General features: G+C 46.3%; 1 protein-coding gene across 1 annotated transcript; it reads left to right on the top strand.

Annotated features, from left to right (window-relative positions):
• Positions 1-602: 602 nt before the first annotated feature.
• Positions 603-17,871, top strand: ATG4D (autophagy related 4D cysteine peptidase). The gene is made up of 11 exons (XM_066617371.1): positions 603-735; positions 2,080-2,378; positions 7,835-7,918; positions 9,478-9,651; positions 10,504-10,837; positions 11,632-11,696; positions 11,824-11,972; positions 12,705-12,783; positions 14,447-14,523; positions 15,577-15,696; positions 16,362-17,871. The coding sequence occupies exons 2-11, from the start codon at positions 2,159-2,161 to the stop codon at positions 16,542-16,544; spliced, it is 1,485 nt and encodes a 494-aa protein (XP_066473468.1). The 5' UTR covers positions 603-735; positions 2,080-2,158; the 3' UTR covers positions 16,545-17,871.
• The last annotated feature ends 113 nt before the right edge of the window (positions 17,872-17,984 follow it).

Below are 17,984 nucleotides of genomic sequence, written 5' to 3'. Positions count from 1 at the left end.
AAATGTATAAAGAACAAAGGACTGAGGGCCCAATCCTATCCAACTTTCCAGTGCTGATGCAGCTGCAATGCAGCCCTGAGGTAACGGAACAATAATTCCCTCACTCTGAGGAGACCTCCCTGCCCGCTGCTACACCACAGGATGCAGCGCATGCCCTGGTGGCATGGCTGCATGAGTGCTGGAAAGTTGGATAGGATTTGCCCTGAGGCTGTAATCTTGTCCACACTTTCCTGGGAGTAAGCTCCATTGACTCTGATGGGACTTACTCCTGAGTAGACATGCCTAGGCTTGAGCTCTAAGGCTGCAATCCTATCCACACTTTCTTGGAAGTAAGCCCCATTGACTATAGTGGGACTTACTTCTGAGTAATTGGGCTTTAACGCCCTGGGGAGGGAGGAATAAAAGACCTAAGGGAATGTTGGGTGTGTGTGGACATAGTTCCCTAGCATCTACTGTACACTCACAGTGTAAACTCCAGAGCAACTCGGAAAGCAGAACCCTGCCCGACTCTGCCCTTTCTACCTCTATGGGCACAGGCGAGAGGGCTTCTGCGAGTGAGTGCGGGCAGAGAAGCGCTTCCGCCCACAGTTGGGTGGCCTCAGTTGCTTCCGGGATCTAAGATGGCGGCGGCGCTTTGGCCATTGCCGGTGGTGGGGGGTCCTGCAGTCATGGCAGAGTGACCGGCGGGCGTGGCGGCCACTCGCCCGGGGAAGGGTCCATCCTATGTCTGCCCAGGTCGGGGGGGGTGTCTTGGCTGTGTGTGGCTGCGAGGGGGAAGGTGCCAGGGCGTGGGGAGGCATGTCGTGGTGCCAGGACCAGGGAAGGGGTAGAGGAAGAGGGTGCTGGCCGCCCCCTGCAGAGGGCGAAGTCTCCCTGTCCAGTGCCTCTGGGTCAGGGGCGGGTGGGGGGCCAGGTGAGGCAGAGCCTCTCCACCAGCGTCTTTCGAAAAGCACTAACACCGTGGGAGGCATCCAAGCACCCACTGTGGCGGTGCTTTTCTAAGGACGCCGGTGGGGAGGCTCTGCCTCACCTGCCCCCCCACCTGCCCCACGTCCCTGCTCTGGATCTACTGGTGGAAAAGGGGACGGAGCCCTTGTAGGACCTCATTGCAGCAGGGTCGCTGCTGCTTCTGCCCCCCTCATTGACCTCTGCCAGCCTGGCCAGACCCAGCACCATTCGGTTCCTCTTCTCTCACCCCACACTTGTCCTGCCCCTGATGCCTGTTTGGAGAAGGCGGGCAAACCCCCAGGATGCAGGAGCGTTAAACCTTCCTGGCTTCCAGGGTGCTGCAAACAGTTGCCTTCCCCTAGCTTCTTCATATTTGACAGATAGTTTAGCATTGTCCTTTTTTGCCCGCTTTGTCATCTCATGTTGAGTGCCTTTCATCTTTTTTTTAATGTGCTTGGCTTTCTGAAACTCTTATCAGTAGCCCACAAGTGCTGATGGTTCCCTCAAAGCAGGGACATGCAGTGGGTGGGGAGGCAGGGGAGGCAGAGCCTCCCACCACCAAGTCTTTCAAAAACTACTGCTGCCATGTGAGGTAGCCAAGCACACACAATCCACGCGCACATCGTTTGCACACCTTCCACAGTGGTGGTGCTTTTCAATGGACTCCTGTAGGGAGGCTCTGCCTCCCCACTCACTACATGTCCCTGCCTCAGACAATGTGCCTGAGTGCCTCACACAGTGAGGGTGCTTTTCAAAGGACTCCAGTGGAGAGGCTGTGCCTCACCTGCCCCCCACCACCACACGTCCCTGCTCTAGATCTACTGGTAGAAAAGGGAACGGAACCCTTGTTGGGCCTCGTTGCAGCAGCTCTCTCTTCCACCCTGTTCACACCTGCTGTCAAAGGACCTCACGTCCCAATATAATTTTTGTTATTACTTTCCAGTCTAGCATCACTTAAATACTGGTGTTCCTTAGGGCATGTCATGGAGTAAAGAGGGGCAAAGATCTGTCCAGGGCTGAGAGAGGACAGAGGACTTAGCACAAGACTCATTTGCAAATCAAGTCTCTACACTTTGTGCTTCCTCAGATGCCTTGTCTATGGTTCACATTGTTGTCTTTCGTTGTCTGTAGCTGTGCGTCCCTGGCAATGAACTTGGAGACCTTATCCCAGCTCCCCAACACGGACACACCCTGCACTGGTCCCAGTTAAATGAATTCCGTGTCACCCACCTCAGTGCAATACTTGAGCCAGGATGAACTGCGCCACCCAGATGGACGGCAACTTTTTAATCCCAGGTCCAGCAGCCAAAGAGGGACCTATGCAGGGCTCTTCCCTGGAGGGGGTGCCGCACACAGCCAGCACACCGAGCCCGACGAAGTGGACAAGATCAAAAGCAAGTTCCTCTCTGTCTGGAACAATATGAAATATGGTGAGTCCATTGCGAGAACCAAGTGGGAATTGATGGAGAGGATATATATTTTTTCATCTTTGGATATCTAACAGCATTGACATTCAGGTACATTCAGTTGGGAAGGCTTTCTGGCAGCTGCCTCGGCTAGCATGTTGTTCTGGATCTTTGAGGATCAGTCCGGAGCTGGGAAAAACCTAGCACAATAATGATGCCTGAAATCCTTAATAGCCCTTTGATTGTTGAAACCTTCATGGCAAAGACCTGCTCTCATATGAAAGCGGCTAGGCATAATAAGCAAGAGTCTGGGATATAGGAGGGGATTGGCACTTGGCTAATCTGGAAACCGCTTGCCTAGCTTGTTTTTCTTTGGCTGCACCAAAGTTCTCCACCTGCATTGGAGGGTGTGGTGTCAATTAAACTGCTGGTGACTTCATGGCCACCTTAATAGTGGCTGTTTCCTAAACATTTCAGTTTCATTTTAATTTATTGCCTTGGTGATAGATCATAGTGTAACTTTACAGAACCAATGAGGGCAAATACGTCCGTTACAACAAACAAACCAGTTGGTTATCCTTTAACCAAACTACGTCATGACTAAAGAGATTTGTCTCAGTTTTTCATTTGCAAGACCAAATCAAGCTGATTTATTTGTTACAGTTCACTCCCTTTTTGCAAGTAAGGACTTGATTTGTTTTTCTTCTTAGTTGACCAAGAATCATAATGAGAAGGCAGTTGGAGCAGAACTGTAGCTCTTGTCTCATGGTGAGCAGGGCACTCCAATAAATGGTGGGAACATTCTAAACTGTACCAAATATATTATGTCTAGGTTCATATTGTGTTTCTGTAATGTCCATCCAAAACTGCCAAAGGCATTTGCTAGAATCTTCAATAAGCAAAAGGTCTCTTCTTTATTTTAACACAAATGTGAGAGATAACATTCAGACTTAATCAATGGCTGTCCTTAAGGGTGCAATCCTAACATGTGCGAGTAGCCTCTACTGTATTAAAGCACAGGTTTGGTCCAGCTGGGGCATAACTTGGGGTAAGGGGATTTTATTCCCTTTATCCTGAAAAGCACCACAGGCAGCCCTATGGGGCTACTTGGATCTGTGCCCACGATTTCATGGGTGCAAATCCAAGTGGCCCATGTAATGCTGCTTGGGACTGGGGTTAGGTTCTGGCCTGTGCCACCATGGCCAGTTCCACCCCCCTCCCAGGCCCAATCTGCTCCCCAGGCTGCTGTCCCCTACCCTAAAACACACCCTCCCTGTCTCAGTTCCTCCTGCTGCTCTCTCCCACACACTGTCCCAGCCTGCCCAGACTGGCACAAACTCACCTTGTCCAAGCGCAGGTCTGGTTCTGCTAGGCCAGCGGACACCTGTGCATTGGCTTATCCTGCTCCCAAGTAGTCGCAAACATGCTTTATGGAACGTTTGCAGGGACTTGTGCCATCTCAGGGCAGCATTAAGATTGTGTTGTAAGTTTGCCCGTAAAGGCATATTCTTCTGAATGTAGTCACCCTTCTTCTGTTGAATTTTATTTTAGTGGTTGCTGATTTTAAAGCAAAAGAATATCCTGGAGAATTGTCCCTCCTTTTTCTGTCTCCCTCAATCACATGTCACTGTCTGAAAAACGCTCGAAAATTGTTCCTTAGGACAGAGGTTTTCAGACTGGGGCTTTGCACTATCATGGCACGTTTACCCAACATCAGTGTAAGGTTGGGAGATTGAGTGGTAGGAGTTTGAGCGATGTTGTTGGCATTTTAATCTGTCAAGGATGTACACCCAGTTGGGAGAGCACATGCATACCTGAATGTGTGTGGGAAAGCACCCACGCATCATACCAGTATTCCTAGTTCTTCAAATCAGCCATGGGGGGAAAGAAATCTAACTAGGTGAACAGGTCCTGCTTCTGTTCTCTTATGTCCTGGAATATCATTGCTGACTCCCTTTGCATGCCTTGCTGCTTGGTTTAGAAGTACCTCATCTAAGTAGCTGCTACCTCCCCATCAGCTTCTTGAACCACAACAGTGGCTCACTGTGTGTGTGTGTGTGTATGTGTGTGTGAGCAGGGAGATCTGTTCCGCTTAGTGAAATACAGTAGAACCTCCAAAGTTGACCACTTCTCTATATTGACCACCTCCTTAAGTTGACCTGATTTTCACAGTATGGACAGGCACTGCATATACTCTATGGGAGACCAACCTCTCTATACTGACCACCTCTGTAAGTTGTATCTTGACCACTTTGGCCATTGCACAGAGTGTTAATTTACCCTCCATAAGTTGCCCACTGAACGCGATACTGTGGGCCTGTGTTTTGTCTGGTTTGTCCCATCTTGGAAAAGCAAGAAGCCACGTGACAATCCCTCCCCTACGCCTGCTAGCATGTGTGCAAAAGGGTTTTTATAGGTGGGCATACTGCACATAACCGACAGACCTGTGCTGGCTGCCGATTGTACCTGGACATGTACCAAGTTGTGAGGGAGATGAGGTTGCATGTACATAGTGAAGCCACTGTCCTTTCACTTTGGTTCCCATCACCAGTGCATTCCTTTCACTTAAATTGAAACACAACTGCTATTTTGCTGCCTGTTCTCCCGGTTTGAAGAGATCCTTCTGGAGCACTTCACAATCCCTTCTGGTCTTCACCACTCAGAAAAGTTTAGTGTCATCCACAAACTTGTCCATCTCCCTGCTTATTCCTGTTTCCGGGTCATTTATGAAGATGTTGAAAAGCACCAGTCCCAGGACAGATCCTTGAGGCACTCCACTTTCCACCTCTCTCTACTTTTTTTGTCAATTGCCCATTGACACCCACTCTGTTTCCTGGTCCTCAACCAGTTCCCAATCCATGAGAGGACCTGTCCTCTTATTCCCTGACTGTAGAGTTTTAGTGAGGGACCGTATCAAACACCTTCTGGCATTTAGTGAATCGGAGGAGACCCAGTGGAGGCCAGGCAGCCTAAGTAAAAAAGTGTTGTTTTTTTAACTGTTGGGGCTATGTAACATGCTACATTCTATGGGGTGGCAAGGGATAGCATTGGTCTGCCTGTCTGCTATGAAACCAAGTATTTTTTTTAACTTACAATTTTTTTTACGCTTATGAATTTTCAGGGTTTTTTTAAAAACACTGATTGTAGGCTGTTTATTCTCTGTCTCTTGATATAGATGTAGATGATATAAATAGTAAGCATCACAAGAGGATCAATTCTCATTGATATTTGCAATAAAACTTTTTAAAAATCCAATCTAAATAATAACTTGGCCTTGCATTTGTTGTCCTGGGAGCTAAATATGATAATATTCAAATGCCTTTTTCCCCATATGTTGACCACCTCCCTATGTTGACCAATTTCAACATGGACTTAAAGGAGGACTTAAAGAGGTTCTACTGTATTCTGAATTTAGTTGGGGATCAAGTGTGTTTGTGACATATATCAACAAATAAGAATTTAATCTTTTAACGCCGCCCTCCCACCAAGTCCAAGAGATTAAGGCAGTGCTTTGCAAACTATTGATAAATTAATTAATAATAGGGTCCTGTGCTTCTGAGGCTGCTAGAAACCTTACATCTTGTACATGTGTAGATGTTTGCTTGATTCTTCCTAGAAATGTTCAAGGACTGTTTTCCCAAACCTTTACAGTCATTCCAGGATACCCAGAATGCTGAACAAGATGCAAAATGTGCAATTAGGGACTTCCAGGCCAGATAAAAGGCTGAAACTGGGTTCACATGGGATCTACTGCATACCAATTACTAGAGAAAATGGGAAAAGGTGACATTTTAATTGGGAGGTATGAAGATTACCTCATATCAGCTATTTTCTTCTACAAACCAGGCAAGTGTGCTTGCAAGGTTTTTAAAAAAAATTTAAAAACTTTCTACAACCCACCAAAAATGGGCTTGTGACCTACTGATGGGTCCCAACCCACAGATTGGGAAACATTGGATTAAGGGTTGTTACCCTCCAGATAGACAGTTGTGCTGGGGTGTGTGTGGAAACAACAAAGTCTTAACCCACTATCTTGAATATGCCATGACTGAGCAAGATGTTCATGACTCCCCCATTCACTCCACTTCATTTGAGGTTCATTAGGATAACCTCTTGCTCCTCTACTACAAATTTTCCTTAAGGCTTGTCCTTCAGGTCTTGGCGGTTGCTGCTTAGACCTTTTGCTGCTGCTTCTTGAGCTTGCCATGCAAGCTGAGCTCTCTGTCGTTTTTGCTTTAGGACTCTAGAGCAGGGGTGTCCAAAGTTTTTGGCAGGAGGGCCACATCATCTCTCTGACACTGTGTTGGGGGCCGGGGGAAAAAAGAATTAATTTACATTTAAAATCTGAATAAATTTACATACGTTTATATAAATGAATATATTAAAGATGAACTTATATGAATGAATGAAGGTCTTGCAAAAGCTCAAGGCCTATAAAAGACCTTGCACAAAGCAAGACTGGCCTTTCCTTTTGCTGCCTCTGCTGCATTACAGATGTGAAACTGCAAGCAGTGGCAGGAGCCCTCATCCCACAGCTCAAGGAAAAGGTCAAACAGTTGCACTCACGCTAAGAGCAGATGTGTTGGGCCAGTACCCAGGGCCAGAGGCTCATTGGAAACTGGGGGCTCCCTGAGGGCTGCAAGTGGCCCCAGGGCCAGGGTTTGGGCACCCCTGCTCTAGAGCAGTGTTTCTCAAATTGAGGGTCGGGACCCAGTAAGAGGGTCGTGAGCCAATTTCAGGTTGGTCCCCATTCATTTCAATATTTTATTTTTAAAGTATTAGTCTTGATGCTACCATGATATGTAATCGCATTTTGGGAAATGTTACACATCTGTCCTTTTAACAGGCTACTCTGTATATGCTTTTAACAATAGTGGTAAATGGGACTTACTCCTGGGTAAGTGTGGGAAGGATTAAAGCCTAGCATTGTTAAAAATTTCCATGCTTGATGATGTCACTTCCAGCCATGACATCACTTCTGGTGGGTCCTGGTAGATTCTCATCCAAAAGGTTCGAGAACTACTGAGAGAGAGAGAGAGAGAGAGAGAGAGAGAGTTGGTTGACCAGTCCACCCACTTAAGCAAAAAAACAGTTTGAGCCTCTTCAACTGCAGTCCTGTGCACACTTACCTGGGAGTAAACCTCATTTACTATAATGGGACTTCTGAGAAGACATTTGTCAGCTTGGGCTGTTAGTTTGGCTCAGACCATTTTCCTTGCCTTCCACTTTAGGGCTGGAAATACTTTTGTCCTTCATTCCTTGAAAACAAACAAGCCCCGTTAGTGAAGTGGAAAGAGCTATGTTTGGAGGAATGCTACAGACTCACATTCATAAAAGTAAAGAATGGGGGAGGTTGCTGATTCAGAGAGCTAGGAAGTCCTTGGATTGCCACACCAACTCACAAAAAGGAATCCCGGACTTGTATGCTTGCAGTGTCACATGACCTGTGATTGACCTTCCTGACTCCTTTTCCTCCTCAGGTTGGACAGTCAAGACCAAAACCAATTTGAGCAAGCTCTCCCCTGTTCATCTCTTTGGATACACTTACCACTTGGAACAAGATGGTGAGATGCTTTAGGGGCAGGGTTGGGGCTGGAGCGGTGGCAGCGGTGATGCTTTCTCCTTCAGAGCTCAGACTTGCCCTTGTTCTAGGGTAGTGGTTCTCAAACATTTTGGTCTCTATAGCCCTTTATACTCCTAAATGGAGTCTTGGAGAGCCCTAGAGTGCCAGTGTGTGCACAGTGGTGTAATGCCAAGCAGATGTCAGCCATGTCAGCCAAAGTGTCGACCCAGTGTGCGGCGGCAGTAAAGAAGACCAATTCTATCCCTGGAATCATTAGAAAAGGTATTGAGAACGAAACGGCTAATATTATAATGCAATTGTACAAATCGATGGTAAGGCCACACCTGGAGTATTGTGTGCAGTTCTGGTTGCCGCATCTCAAAAAAGACATAGTGGAAATGGAAAAGGTGCTAAAGAGAGCGACTAAGATGATTACGGGGCTGGGGCACCTTCCTTATGAGGAAGGGCTATGGTGTTTGGGCCTCTTCAGCCTAGAAAAGAGGCGCCTGAGGGGGGGACATGATTGAGACATACAAAATTATGCAGGGGATGGACAGAGTGGATAGAGAGATGCTCTTTACACTCTCACATAACACCAGAACCAGGGGACATCCACTAAAATTTAGTGTTGGGAGAGTTAGAACAGACAAAAGAAAATATTTCTTTACTCAGCGTGTGGTCGGTCTGTGGAACTCTTTGCCACAGGATGTGGTGATGGCGTCTGTCCTGGGCGCCTTTAAAAGGGGATTGGACAAGTTTCTGGAGGAACAATCCATTATGGGTTACAAGCCATGATGTGTATGTGCAACCTCCTGATTTTAGAAATGGGCTATGTCAGATGCAAGGGAGGGCACCAGGATGAGGTCTCTTGTTATCTGGTGTGCTCCCTGGGGCATTTGGTGGGCCTCTGTGAGATACAGGAAGCTGGACTAGATGGGCCTATGGCCTGATCCAGTGGGGCTGTTCTTATGTTCTTATATATGGTGTTCATATGGAGCCTCTGATGGGTCTCAGGGAGCTCCAGGGCTCCTAGGAGAACACTTTGAGAAATGCTGTTCTAGGTTCTTTACTTTGAACCTCCTTTATATGGCCTCTCTGGCCTTGTCACTTTCGGTTTGAAACCCCTCAGCCCCCATCTCTGATGGCATCATTTCCAAAGATGATTGCCAGTTAGAAGCAGGCAACTTTGAAGAACAAAGCCAGCAGTGGAATGTGCTCTGCTACCTTTCTCTCCCTGCCTTTTCTAACTTTACTTTTGGCATAGTGGGGAGGAACTGCCCAGTGGGCTCTGTCAGTTCCTGCATTCCATTATTTTCTTACAACTCAAGTTTTATAGTGCTAATTCAGATCTGTTTGTGATTGTGATTCAGTAGAGAAAGGTTTTCTTGACCAAACAACTAGCTGGATCTTCCCAGCAAATGTCTTTAGGTTTGTGGTGCGAGCCTAGTTTGCCTGCAGTTCTGGGTGCACATAGTGAAGCTTCTTGCCACTGAGCTTAACTGCGGCCTCTGGCATACCCCCAGAAGGACTCAGCAGAGTCAGCTACACTTTACCTTGCAGAGGATATGGAGCGCTTCCAGAAGGACTTTACCTCACGCATCTGGCTGACCTATCGTCGGGAATTTCAGCAGTTGGAGGGCACCATGTGGACCACGGACTGTGGCTGGGGCTGCATGCTGCGCAGTGGGCAGATGCTGCTTGCCCAGGGGCTCCTTGTCCATTTCCTTGGCAGAGGTGAGTGCCAGGAAGATGACATGGCTCTTCTCCCCACCCACCCCCTCCATTTTCAAGTTGCAAACTAAGTTCATGCATTTAGCTCTCAGCAGCTTGCCTCAGAATCATGCATGGAATGTTCTGAACAGCCTCTTTGCCCTCTTGCACTATACATTAACAGGCAAAGGAGAGCTGCTCAGCAGAAAATTTCCATGCGAAGCAAATGGCTCCAGATTGCCAAATATTCTGAGTAGTCCTCAGGTGGGTTCTACTTTCAAGGATGAGGGTTTGGGACACCAGATTTTAACACAGTCTCTAACCCTCAGTGTGATTATTTAGCCTGTGGGGTATTTGAAGGGGGCCCAATATGAGCTGCTCCCAGACTTCAGAAAATTTTTTCCTTTGATAGGCCTTTTTTGATAGACAAGGACAGTGTTGTTAAAAAGTTTGAATTTGACCCTGATAGACGAACAAACGATTAATTTTTTTAATTGGCTGCAATATTTGTTTTCAGGCTTCTCATTGATTCTTTTTGTGGTTTTTTTTAATATCTTCAACTTCTTTGTTCTGTGGTTAAATCTTTCTTTGAAGTTCCACTTTTTGCTATATATATTCAATGCAATTGCAGAAAAATAGCAAATAATAATAATAATAAAATAAGCAAAAATGTTTTTTTTAGGTGAGGGTGCATGAGCAATTCAAAATTCTCCTGGCGATGGGTGAGATTCCGAATGTTAAGAACATCTGCTGTAGATCATCATTACTGACCAACTTAAGCAGCTGAGGCAGCATCACATTAGGTTACACCTAAACATTTGGTATTGTTTGGAGTGAATTGTGTGTGAGTCCAGTCTGCTGTGTTCCACTTTTCAGACTGGACCTGGCCAGATGCCCTTTTCAGCACTGATTTGACAGAGATGGAGCCCATGAAAGTTACTTCCCTGCCATGCCCCAGCACAGCCAGCCTGCGCCAAGCTTCTCCCATTCCCACTGATAGGAGCAGGGCCCCCTGGGAATTTCGGCCTCCCCGCCATACCTGCAGCCCTGACGAACTGGAGAAGGAGCGCTATCACCGGAAGATTATCTCTTGGTTTGCAGATAAGCCTCAAGCACCCTTTGGGATCCACTGTCTGGTCAACCTGGGACACAGTTCAGGGAAGAAAGCTGGGGACTGGTATGGACCTTCTATTGCTGCTCACATCCTCAGGTGAGAGTGACAAGTTGCAGGAAGTTATTATGTTTCAGGGAAGTATGATAGCTCTTTTTTGGAATCCCAGCATAGTCCCACTAAGAATCGGGGCGGGACAAAATTGTGTGACTTGTCATACTTGCCTGCCCATCACAAGGTCATGCAGTGGATAACATTTTAAATGAAATGTTTGGGCCCATGCCCCTTGAACAACTTACAATCACAGCAGAAAAAAATCAAATATTTAAATATGCATATTTGTATGGGGGCCGGAATGTTCAGTCCTAGCTGTGCCACCAGCATAAATAGTAGATCTTTGCTAGCATTTCCCCGTCTTTGTTGTAGGGAGTTGATGCAGCATCATTTAGTCAAGGGAGGGGAGCCATACGTGGTGCAGTGGCTCCACCCTGTGAGCACCAGAGCAACTTTGTCCAATTCCCATATCTTCTCTGCCTTCTGAGCCTTTAGTACAGGGATGGATGGTACTTGCTCTCAGAGCTTTTTCATTGTTTATGCTTTCATTTTGCATGTGGAAGTAAGGAAATTCTGTCCAGTGCAGCTTTTTTAACTCCTGCACTATTGTCGCAAAAGAAGCAGTATCTACCAATACTCTCTCTCCCTCAAAAGCAAGACAAAAACAGAAGTTCTCCTGTTGGCCGGCTGGCTGTTTCTGCTGTGCAAGCTTGAAACCTGCTTGTCATTTCATTTGGACAAAAAGGCTATGGTGGTCATTTGGGGGACCTCCTGTCTGGAGAATAGGGTTGCGTAGAGCTGCGTCCCAATGACCTGTATATGCCATCTTGTCCCTGCAGGAAAGCTGTGGAAGGTTGTTCCGAAGCAGGCAGTCTGGTGGTGTATGTGTCTCAGGACTGTACAGGTAAAAGGTACTGGGGTGTGGGAAGCTAGCAGTCCTCACAGGAAGCTCTCAGAGCCTGAGGGGTTATGGTAGGAGTGACTGGGCAGCAGGACTCAGGGATTAACATTGAATTCCCCTCTCTCCTCAGTGTACAAAGGGGATGTGGCAAAGCTGGCTAACAGAAATAAAGACAGGGCTGTGAAGGATGCTGGTGCAGAGTGGAAAGCCGTCATCATCCTGGTGCCCATGAGGCTGGGTGGAGAAACTTTTAACCCTGCCTATATGGACTGTATCAAGGTGATTGGGGGGGGGGGGGTGTGAGTGCAAGATGGTGGGACTCCAAGAGACATCCAGGCACCTCCTGGTTGGAATCCGTGCTGGTGCCTCTTTCTGTTCCTGTGTAAAATGCAGTGAATGAGATACAGTGGTGATGCCTTTTATCCTTGTGAGGTGGAGTGAAAAAGTACCGAACAAAGAGAACTGCAGAAGAGACCATTTCTGTGAATTCCCTTTGCCCTGTTGAAAGTACCCTGTTGTGTGGCCAAAGCATGACACTACCTCTCATGAAACAAACCAAGTCAGGAACAGCAGTGACCTTAACTGGCTGAACACCAGCCTGTCCATTCCAGCTGCTTGCCAACATTGCAGTGGCTTGTATCCTAAGTTCCTCTTCCACAAATGGAAGAAGGCATTTCTGTTCACACAAGAGGAGAGCAGTTTTCATCAGTCTCCTATAATCCTGTTCCAGGTGGTTCTTGAACCTCCCCCAAGTGATTTTTGCTAGGCACTTTGCCAAGGAGATAGCAGGGAAGTTTGCTTGAGCTCCTTCGATACACTCCTTAGGCTTTCAGGCCAGTGTGTTCTGCTCAAAGTGGTTTGTGAGGGTGGCCAGCTGGTGTGAACTGTTCAGGTCAACCTACCTTGGTTCTGTGGTTTCATTCCATCATTGAGTGTGCAGGCAGAGAGGGAGCTAGTCATACATTGTATGATTAAATTCGGAAGGGTCCCCCTTGTCTCCTTGCCTTGCAGGACCTTCTGAGGCTGGATTTCTGCATTGGAATCATTGGAGGAAAACCCAGGCACTCACTCTACTTTGTTGGATATCAAGGTACTTCCTGCTTTTTACATGTCTGTGTTTTAATTATGTTTGTTTTTATTGTTTTTAACTAACCTGTTAGCCATTTTCAGGGTAGCAACATCAAAAGAGTATAATAGAAATCTCATAACAGTGTAAAAGTAACAGGCCTATTTGCTAAGTATCAGAAATCAGATATACCCCAAAGCGCTAGGTTGTTACTTGCTTTTTTTTGGTCTAAAGTTGAGTATGTGTGCTCATACTCAAGCCAGGCACCACCAACTCTGTATCAGAAATAAATCATCAATAAGCTACCTTGAGCAAGTTTCAGAGGAACAGCAGCCATATTTGCCTGTTAAAGCAAAACAGAGTCTTGTAGACTAACATATTTATTTTATTATAAGCTTTGCAGACTGTAGTCTGCTTCATCATGCATCTGATTGGTTGTACATCCGTAGAAGCTTATGCTGAAAAATATTTAGTCTTCAAGGTGCTACAAAACTCTTTGCATAATCAGCAAATTGTTGCTACATTTTATGCTAACTTCTATAGTTGCCTACATTTTAAACAATGTCTAGCATTAGAACAGCAGCAAAATGGAACATAGTGTGTTGACATTTTTGATAATGAATAAAATATTGGTTCATGCATGTTGGCAGTCATAAGGGCTAGAAATTTGCATTTTGTAAATAGAAGCTGGGTTCTCAGAATTTCATGCCTTATGTGAAACTCAGTTGTGTTTGGTAAGTTACCAGTTGTGGTGTAAGCCCTCCATCATGGTACCTAGGTGCCTGTGCAGTCTTCGTTACTTTTCCAAACCAGTGTGCAATAACACACTTGTTCTCACTCAATCACTAAGACAGCTCTTGTCATATCACCAGCTGTTCAGTGTCAGGGGCCAGTCCTACCAGACAGTGTAAGAATACCCAGCAGTAGCTGATACACTTTCATCCTTTACCCGCTCCCACAAGCCACATACCACTTTGAGCTCAGTTTATAGAGGGACTGGCTGCACGTTCATCAAGCAAAATAGTAACAGGAGAGATCAATTTGGCCATTGTGGGAGAGCCTTGCAAAGTTCGGCAGTGAGGTCCTTGTCTGAAAGGAACTCACAAACTGGGATTAGGCAAGTGAGGATAAAGAAATTAAAAGCACATTGTTCCCCTTACCAGCTGCCAGTTTAAACCTGGTAGCTGAAGTCATTTGCCTGTTTTATTTTAGCAACATCTGCCTGGGGGGGGGGGAAGGGGCAGTTGGTGATGCCTTGTTGGAATGTTGAAGAGATCTTGGCTTTGGAAAAGGGTGAAATAGTCATATGGGATTGTTTGTCTCCTCTATTTGAAGAACATTTGCCATAGCTTATGGGGAATGTGACTGGACAATCCCTTCCTTGCCGCCCCCCCCCCCAGCTTTTTCTATGGAAAGAATTTGCCCAGACCAGCACCCAACAAATTAAGTAGGACTGTAGCATCCATTTTTGAATCTGCAGCTCTCTCTGCTAAGGAGGAGATGGTCATTCAGAGAGATGGGACTAAACTAGTTGAACACTTTGTTTTGGCCCTTGAACAAAATACGGGTAAGGTCATATGTTGCATAGCCCCTTCTTTTAGCAACTTCAAATAGGACACACACAGACATTCATGGGGCAGCCCAGGATTCATCACTGATTCTGCCTCCTACTTCCCTTTCCTTTTAGATGACTTTCTCCTGTACCTGGACCCCCACTACTGCCAACCTTTCGTGGACAGCACCAAGGAAAACTTTCCCCTGGAGGTGAGCATCCATCAGTATCACTTTGAGCTCCAGAATTGTGGGGCAACAAATGAGGTGCAGTGGTATCTTTGCACTATGTTAACCTTGTGTTATTTACAGCTTAAATTGCTAAAATACTTTCCCTACCAAGTGGGGGTTGTTATGAGCCCCAGGACATAGCTGTGTTGACTGCTGGTCATCAGAGGAGGACATAGATCTCTATCCTGCACCAAAGAACAGTAAGCTTGCCAGGCTTGGCCTTGACTGTGGCTGCTACTTCCAGGTGCCTCCTAAACTTTCACACATCAGGAGAGGATTGTTGTGAGGCATGATCTAGTTATGGTGCTGTGTAGAGCTGCCAAACACTAGAAGCACTGACTGGAACATTCTTTAATGACAAGAAATGAGCTGGTAGGCTGTTAAGACTTCTAGTTTTCCTTTAAAAAAAAGGAAATCCCTGTTGAGCCGTAATTCTAAACCTAATGCTAAATATAAACCTACTCCAAACAGTCAAGCTTTTCAAAAGGATATTTTTATTGCAAAACTGATAAGACACAGTGGACTATTGTTTTGGTTTTGAAAACATCCAGGCTTTTTCTTTTGCAGCTAGGAAAAAGTAAGGGGTTTTTAAGCTAAGAGAAATAGTGTCCAGGGTCACTTACTTATTCTCACCATAGTTCCTGCTTTGTGAGGAAGTGGGGAGTCGCACCACTGACATGAATTCATTTCATGGTTTTGAACAAAGTATTCTCCCTCAGCCTTGTTTGGTCACTGGGGAGAAGTGCTGTGTTTTCCCCTCATAGCAAAGGTAACAAAAGCCTTTGCAAATGAGAGGTACTGTTAAACGAATCAGTGGGCATCCTTAGGCCAGAGACACCTGAGGTTTTGACTGTCCTGAGCAAGCTCTGACTTTTAGATGTCCCTGTGTCTGAGCATCTCTCTGCTCATGACTGATCCCAGACCTCTACATGGGTGGAATGAGGATGGGGCAGCTGCACTGGTGGCTTGTCAATGGGCTGCTGGCATATTTTAACAAGTCTTTGTCACCCTGTGCTGTCTTGACATTTTCCCCAGTCCTTCCATTGCAGCTGCCCCCGGAAAACAGCCTTCAGCAAAGTGGATCCCAGCTGCACTATTGGCTTCTACGCCCGTCACAGTAGAGACTTTGAGCAGCTGTGCTTGGAATTGACTCAGGTGAGGAAGTACAGCCAAGTTTCATTTTTCTGGGGTCAATCCAACACTGCCATGGGCATGTATGAATTTGTAAAGAAAAGAATTATAACAACTTAGAATTAATACATGATTTTGACACAGTCCCCAGTTTAGGGTTGGAAGAGGAAGTGTGTTTGCAGAATTCCTATTTCTGTCTGGAAATTCAGGCAGGGGGTTAGGGACTAGTTAAAAAGGATTGTGCTCTGCTTGTGGAGCTGGTTTTAAAGACAGTGATGAAGAGCTGTGAAGGAAGAAAGCTACTGATGGAACTTCCTATTGCCCAATTTGTTTGGGGGTTCATGAGGACAAGAAATCTGAAATTGAGCTTATGCCACTTTTCATGTAAGTCATAGGAGTTATAACTCATAGGATCACAGCATTGGAAGGGGCATATAAATTCAAGGCCAATCCTCTACCAATGCAGGCCATTCACAGCTACAGTATTCCCCCAGCTCTCAGCATGAGATGTGAGATCCCAGTAATGCTTCCATGTTTTTATAAGTTTGCCTCTGCTTCCCCAAAGCTAGAAGGAAAAGCACAGAACCAAGTACTTACTCTTACCCTGTTAGTTCCAGGGGAAGTTATCGTTATATGACCTCTGTGCCAAGTCACTTGTTTCAATCCATCCATCCTTTTGCCTGCTGCAGGTTCTGAATTCTGCAGCTACCAAGGAGAGATACCCCATGTTCTCAGTTGTGGAGGGCTGCGCCCAGGAATATGGCTTGGATGAGCTGTGTGCCAGGTTCTCCCAGCAAACGGTGCAAGTTCAACGACCGAGCAAGCGGGGCAGGGCAAAGAAGCCCACTGCAGAGGAATTTGTCTTCTTGTGATTTCCAGGCCGCAGCAACATCACTGACATATTTATTTTTATTTATAGAGATAATGCAGTCTTGAAGGGGGTCCTCTATACCCCTAGGTCTGAGAAGCAAGATTTCTATGTCACAGTCTACGCTTCTCAGTCTAATCTGTTGCACCATGGCTGTCCCTCCTCATGCTGGGAGTGCTGCAGAGGAACTACCTGGGGGTCACTACCCGCATCTGTGGCTGCTGCTGGAAAGAAGTCATGACACTGGAATAGGCCTGCACTGAACACGGGCAAAAGGACATTTTAGCACTGAAATGACTGTCCATGTTGAGAGTGGAGGCTGTTTTATACTAGTTAGCTAATAGCAAGGGGAGGAAAACTGGCAGGGTGGTTGTAGTCTTGGTTCTAAAAGTCGGTTTTTGTCTGCTGTGAGATTTCAGGGCTTCTGAACCAACTCTAAAGGTGGTCAGTCCTGAATTCAGGACAAGACTAAACTCTGGGATTGTTGCTGCACCTTAATGTTCTTTGCTCCTCTGCCTCTGCTGTTGCTTCTCCCCCTTAGCACTGGATTTACCTGGGCCCTCTAGGGCCATCATGGAGAGGGGAGAGAGGAACTACTTGATTTGCTGCTACTTATTGTGGGGATGCAGAGAGGAGTCTTTAGTCAAACTGAGGAAAGAGGACTGTGCTGGAGGATGCTTTGAACCTGCACTCCAAAATCCTTTCACTGAACTATGAATTGCAGTGGGATAAAACAATTGTGGGCTGGATGGGTTGGCTTAAGATACCTTGAGTGGACTTTGATCATTAGTATTGACAACATGGTTTTAAAGCATGCAGGAAGATTGTCCTGCACAGATTGGGGCCAATCTCCATCCTTAGCAGGTGAGAGTAGTGGGGGCACATCTAGTGAATAATGAGGTGAGGTTAGTACCTCTTGCACAGGGACCTCCCTAGGCCATAGCTTCCATGCTGGGTGAGAGGTTTGTAGCAAGAGAAAATTGAATAACCCCTTGTATACTTTTACACTGTGGATGTTGGTGTTGGATTTCCCTTCCCCTCATTCCCAAAGCACCTTTCTTCTCCTGCCTCATCAGCTTTTTTCCAGCAGCAACCAGAGGGGAAGCTACACTGACACAGGGAAAGCGGTTTTGCAACTGGGTGCTTTCTCTTCTGCCTCTTGTCAATGATAGATTGCTTTTCTTAACTCAGGTTTGTGTGCCTGTGGTCAGCCTCACTTCTGTTGTGGCTGATTGTGCTGGCAACACAGAATCCTATTGCAAAGGATTCCTTCCTCCAGAAGTCAGCCCTCCTTCCAGATCTGTTGGTCAATAAAAGTTCCTCTTGAAGAAGAGGTGCAGTCCCAGAGTGGTCTGTGTTCTGTAAAGCAGTGCTTGCTTGCATTTTTTCCAAGAATTGCTGGCCTGAGAGGGATCTGCAGCTCATCCAGTCCACCCTGTATATC

Source organism: Tiliqua scincoides, chromosome 2, assembly GCF_035046505.1.
Source record: "Tiliqua scincoides isolate rTilSci1 chromosome 2, rTilSci1.hap2, whole genome shotgun sequence".
In the NCBI taxonomy this organism is placed as follows: domain Eukaryota; kingdom Metazoa; phylum Chordata; class Lepidosauria; order Squamata; family Scincidae; genus Tiliqua; species Tiliqua scincoides.
The sequence above is the reverse complement of the archived record's forward strand: the minus strand, read 5'-3'. Positions and strand labels throughout refer to the sequence as shown.

Coding starts and splice junctions, on each gene's coding strand:
- ATG4D (XM_066617371.1), top strand. CDS start 2,159: ATGAATTCCGTGTCACCCACCTCAGTGCAATACTTGAGCCAGGATGAA. Junction 11,697..11,823: donor TGTGTCTCAGGACTGTACAG/GTAAAAGGTACT, acceptor CTCTCTCCTCAG/TGTACAAAGGGGATGTGGCA. Junction 15,697..16,361: donor TGTGCTTGGAATTGACTCAG/GTGAGGAAGTAC, acceptor TGCCTGCTGCAG/GTTCTGAATTCTGCAGCTAC.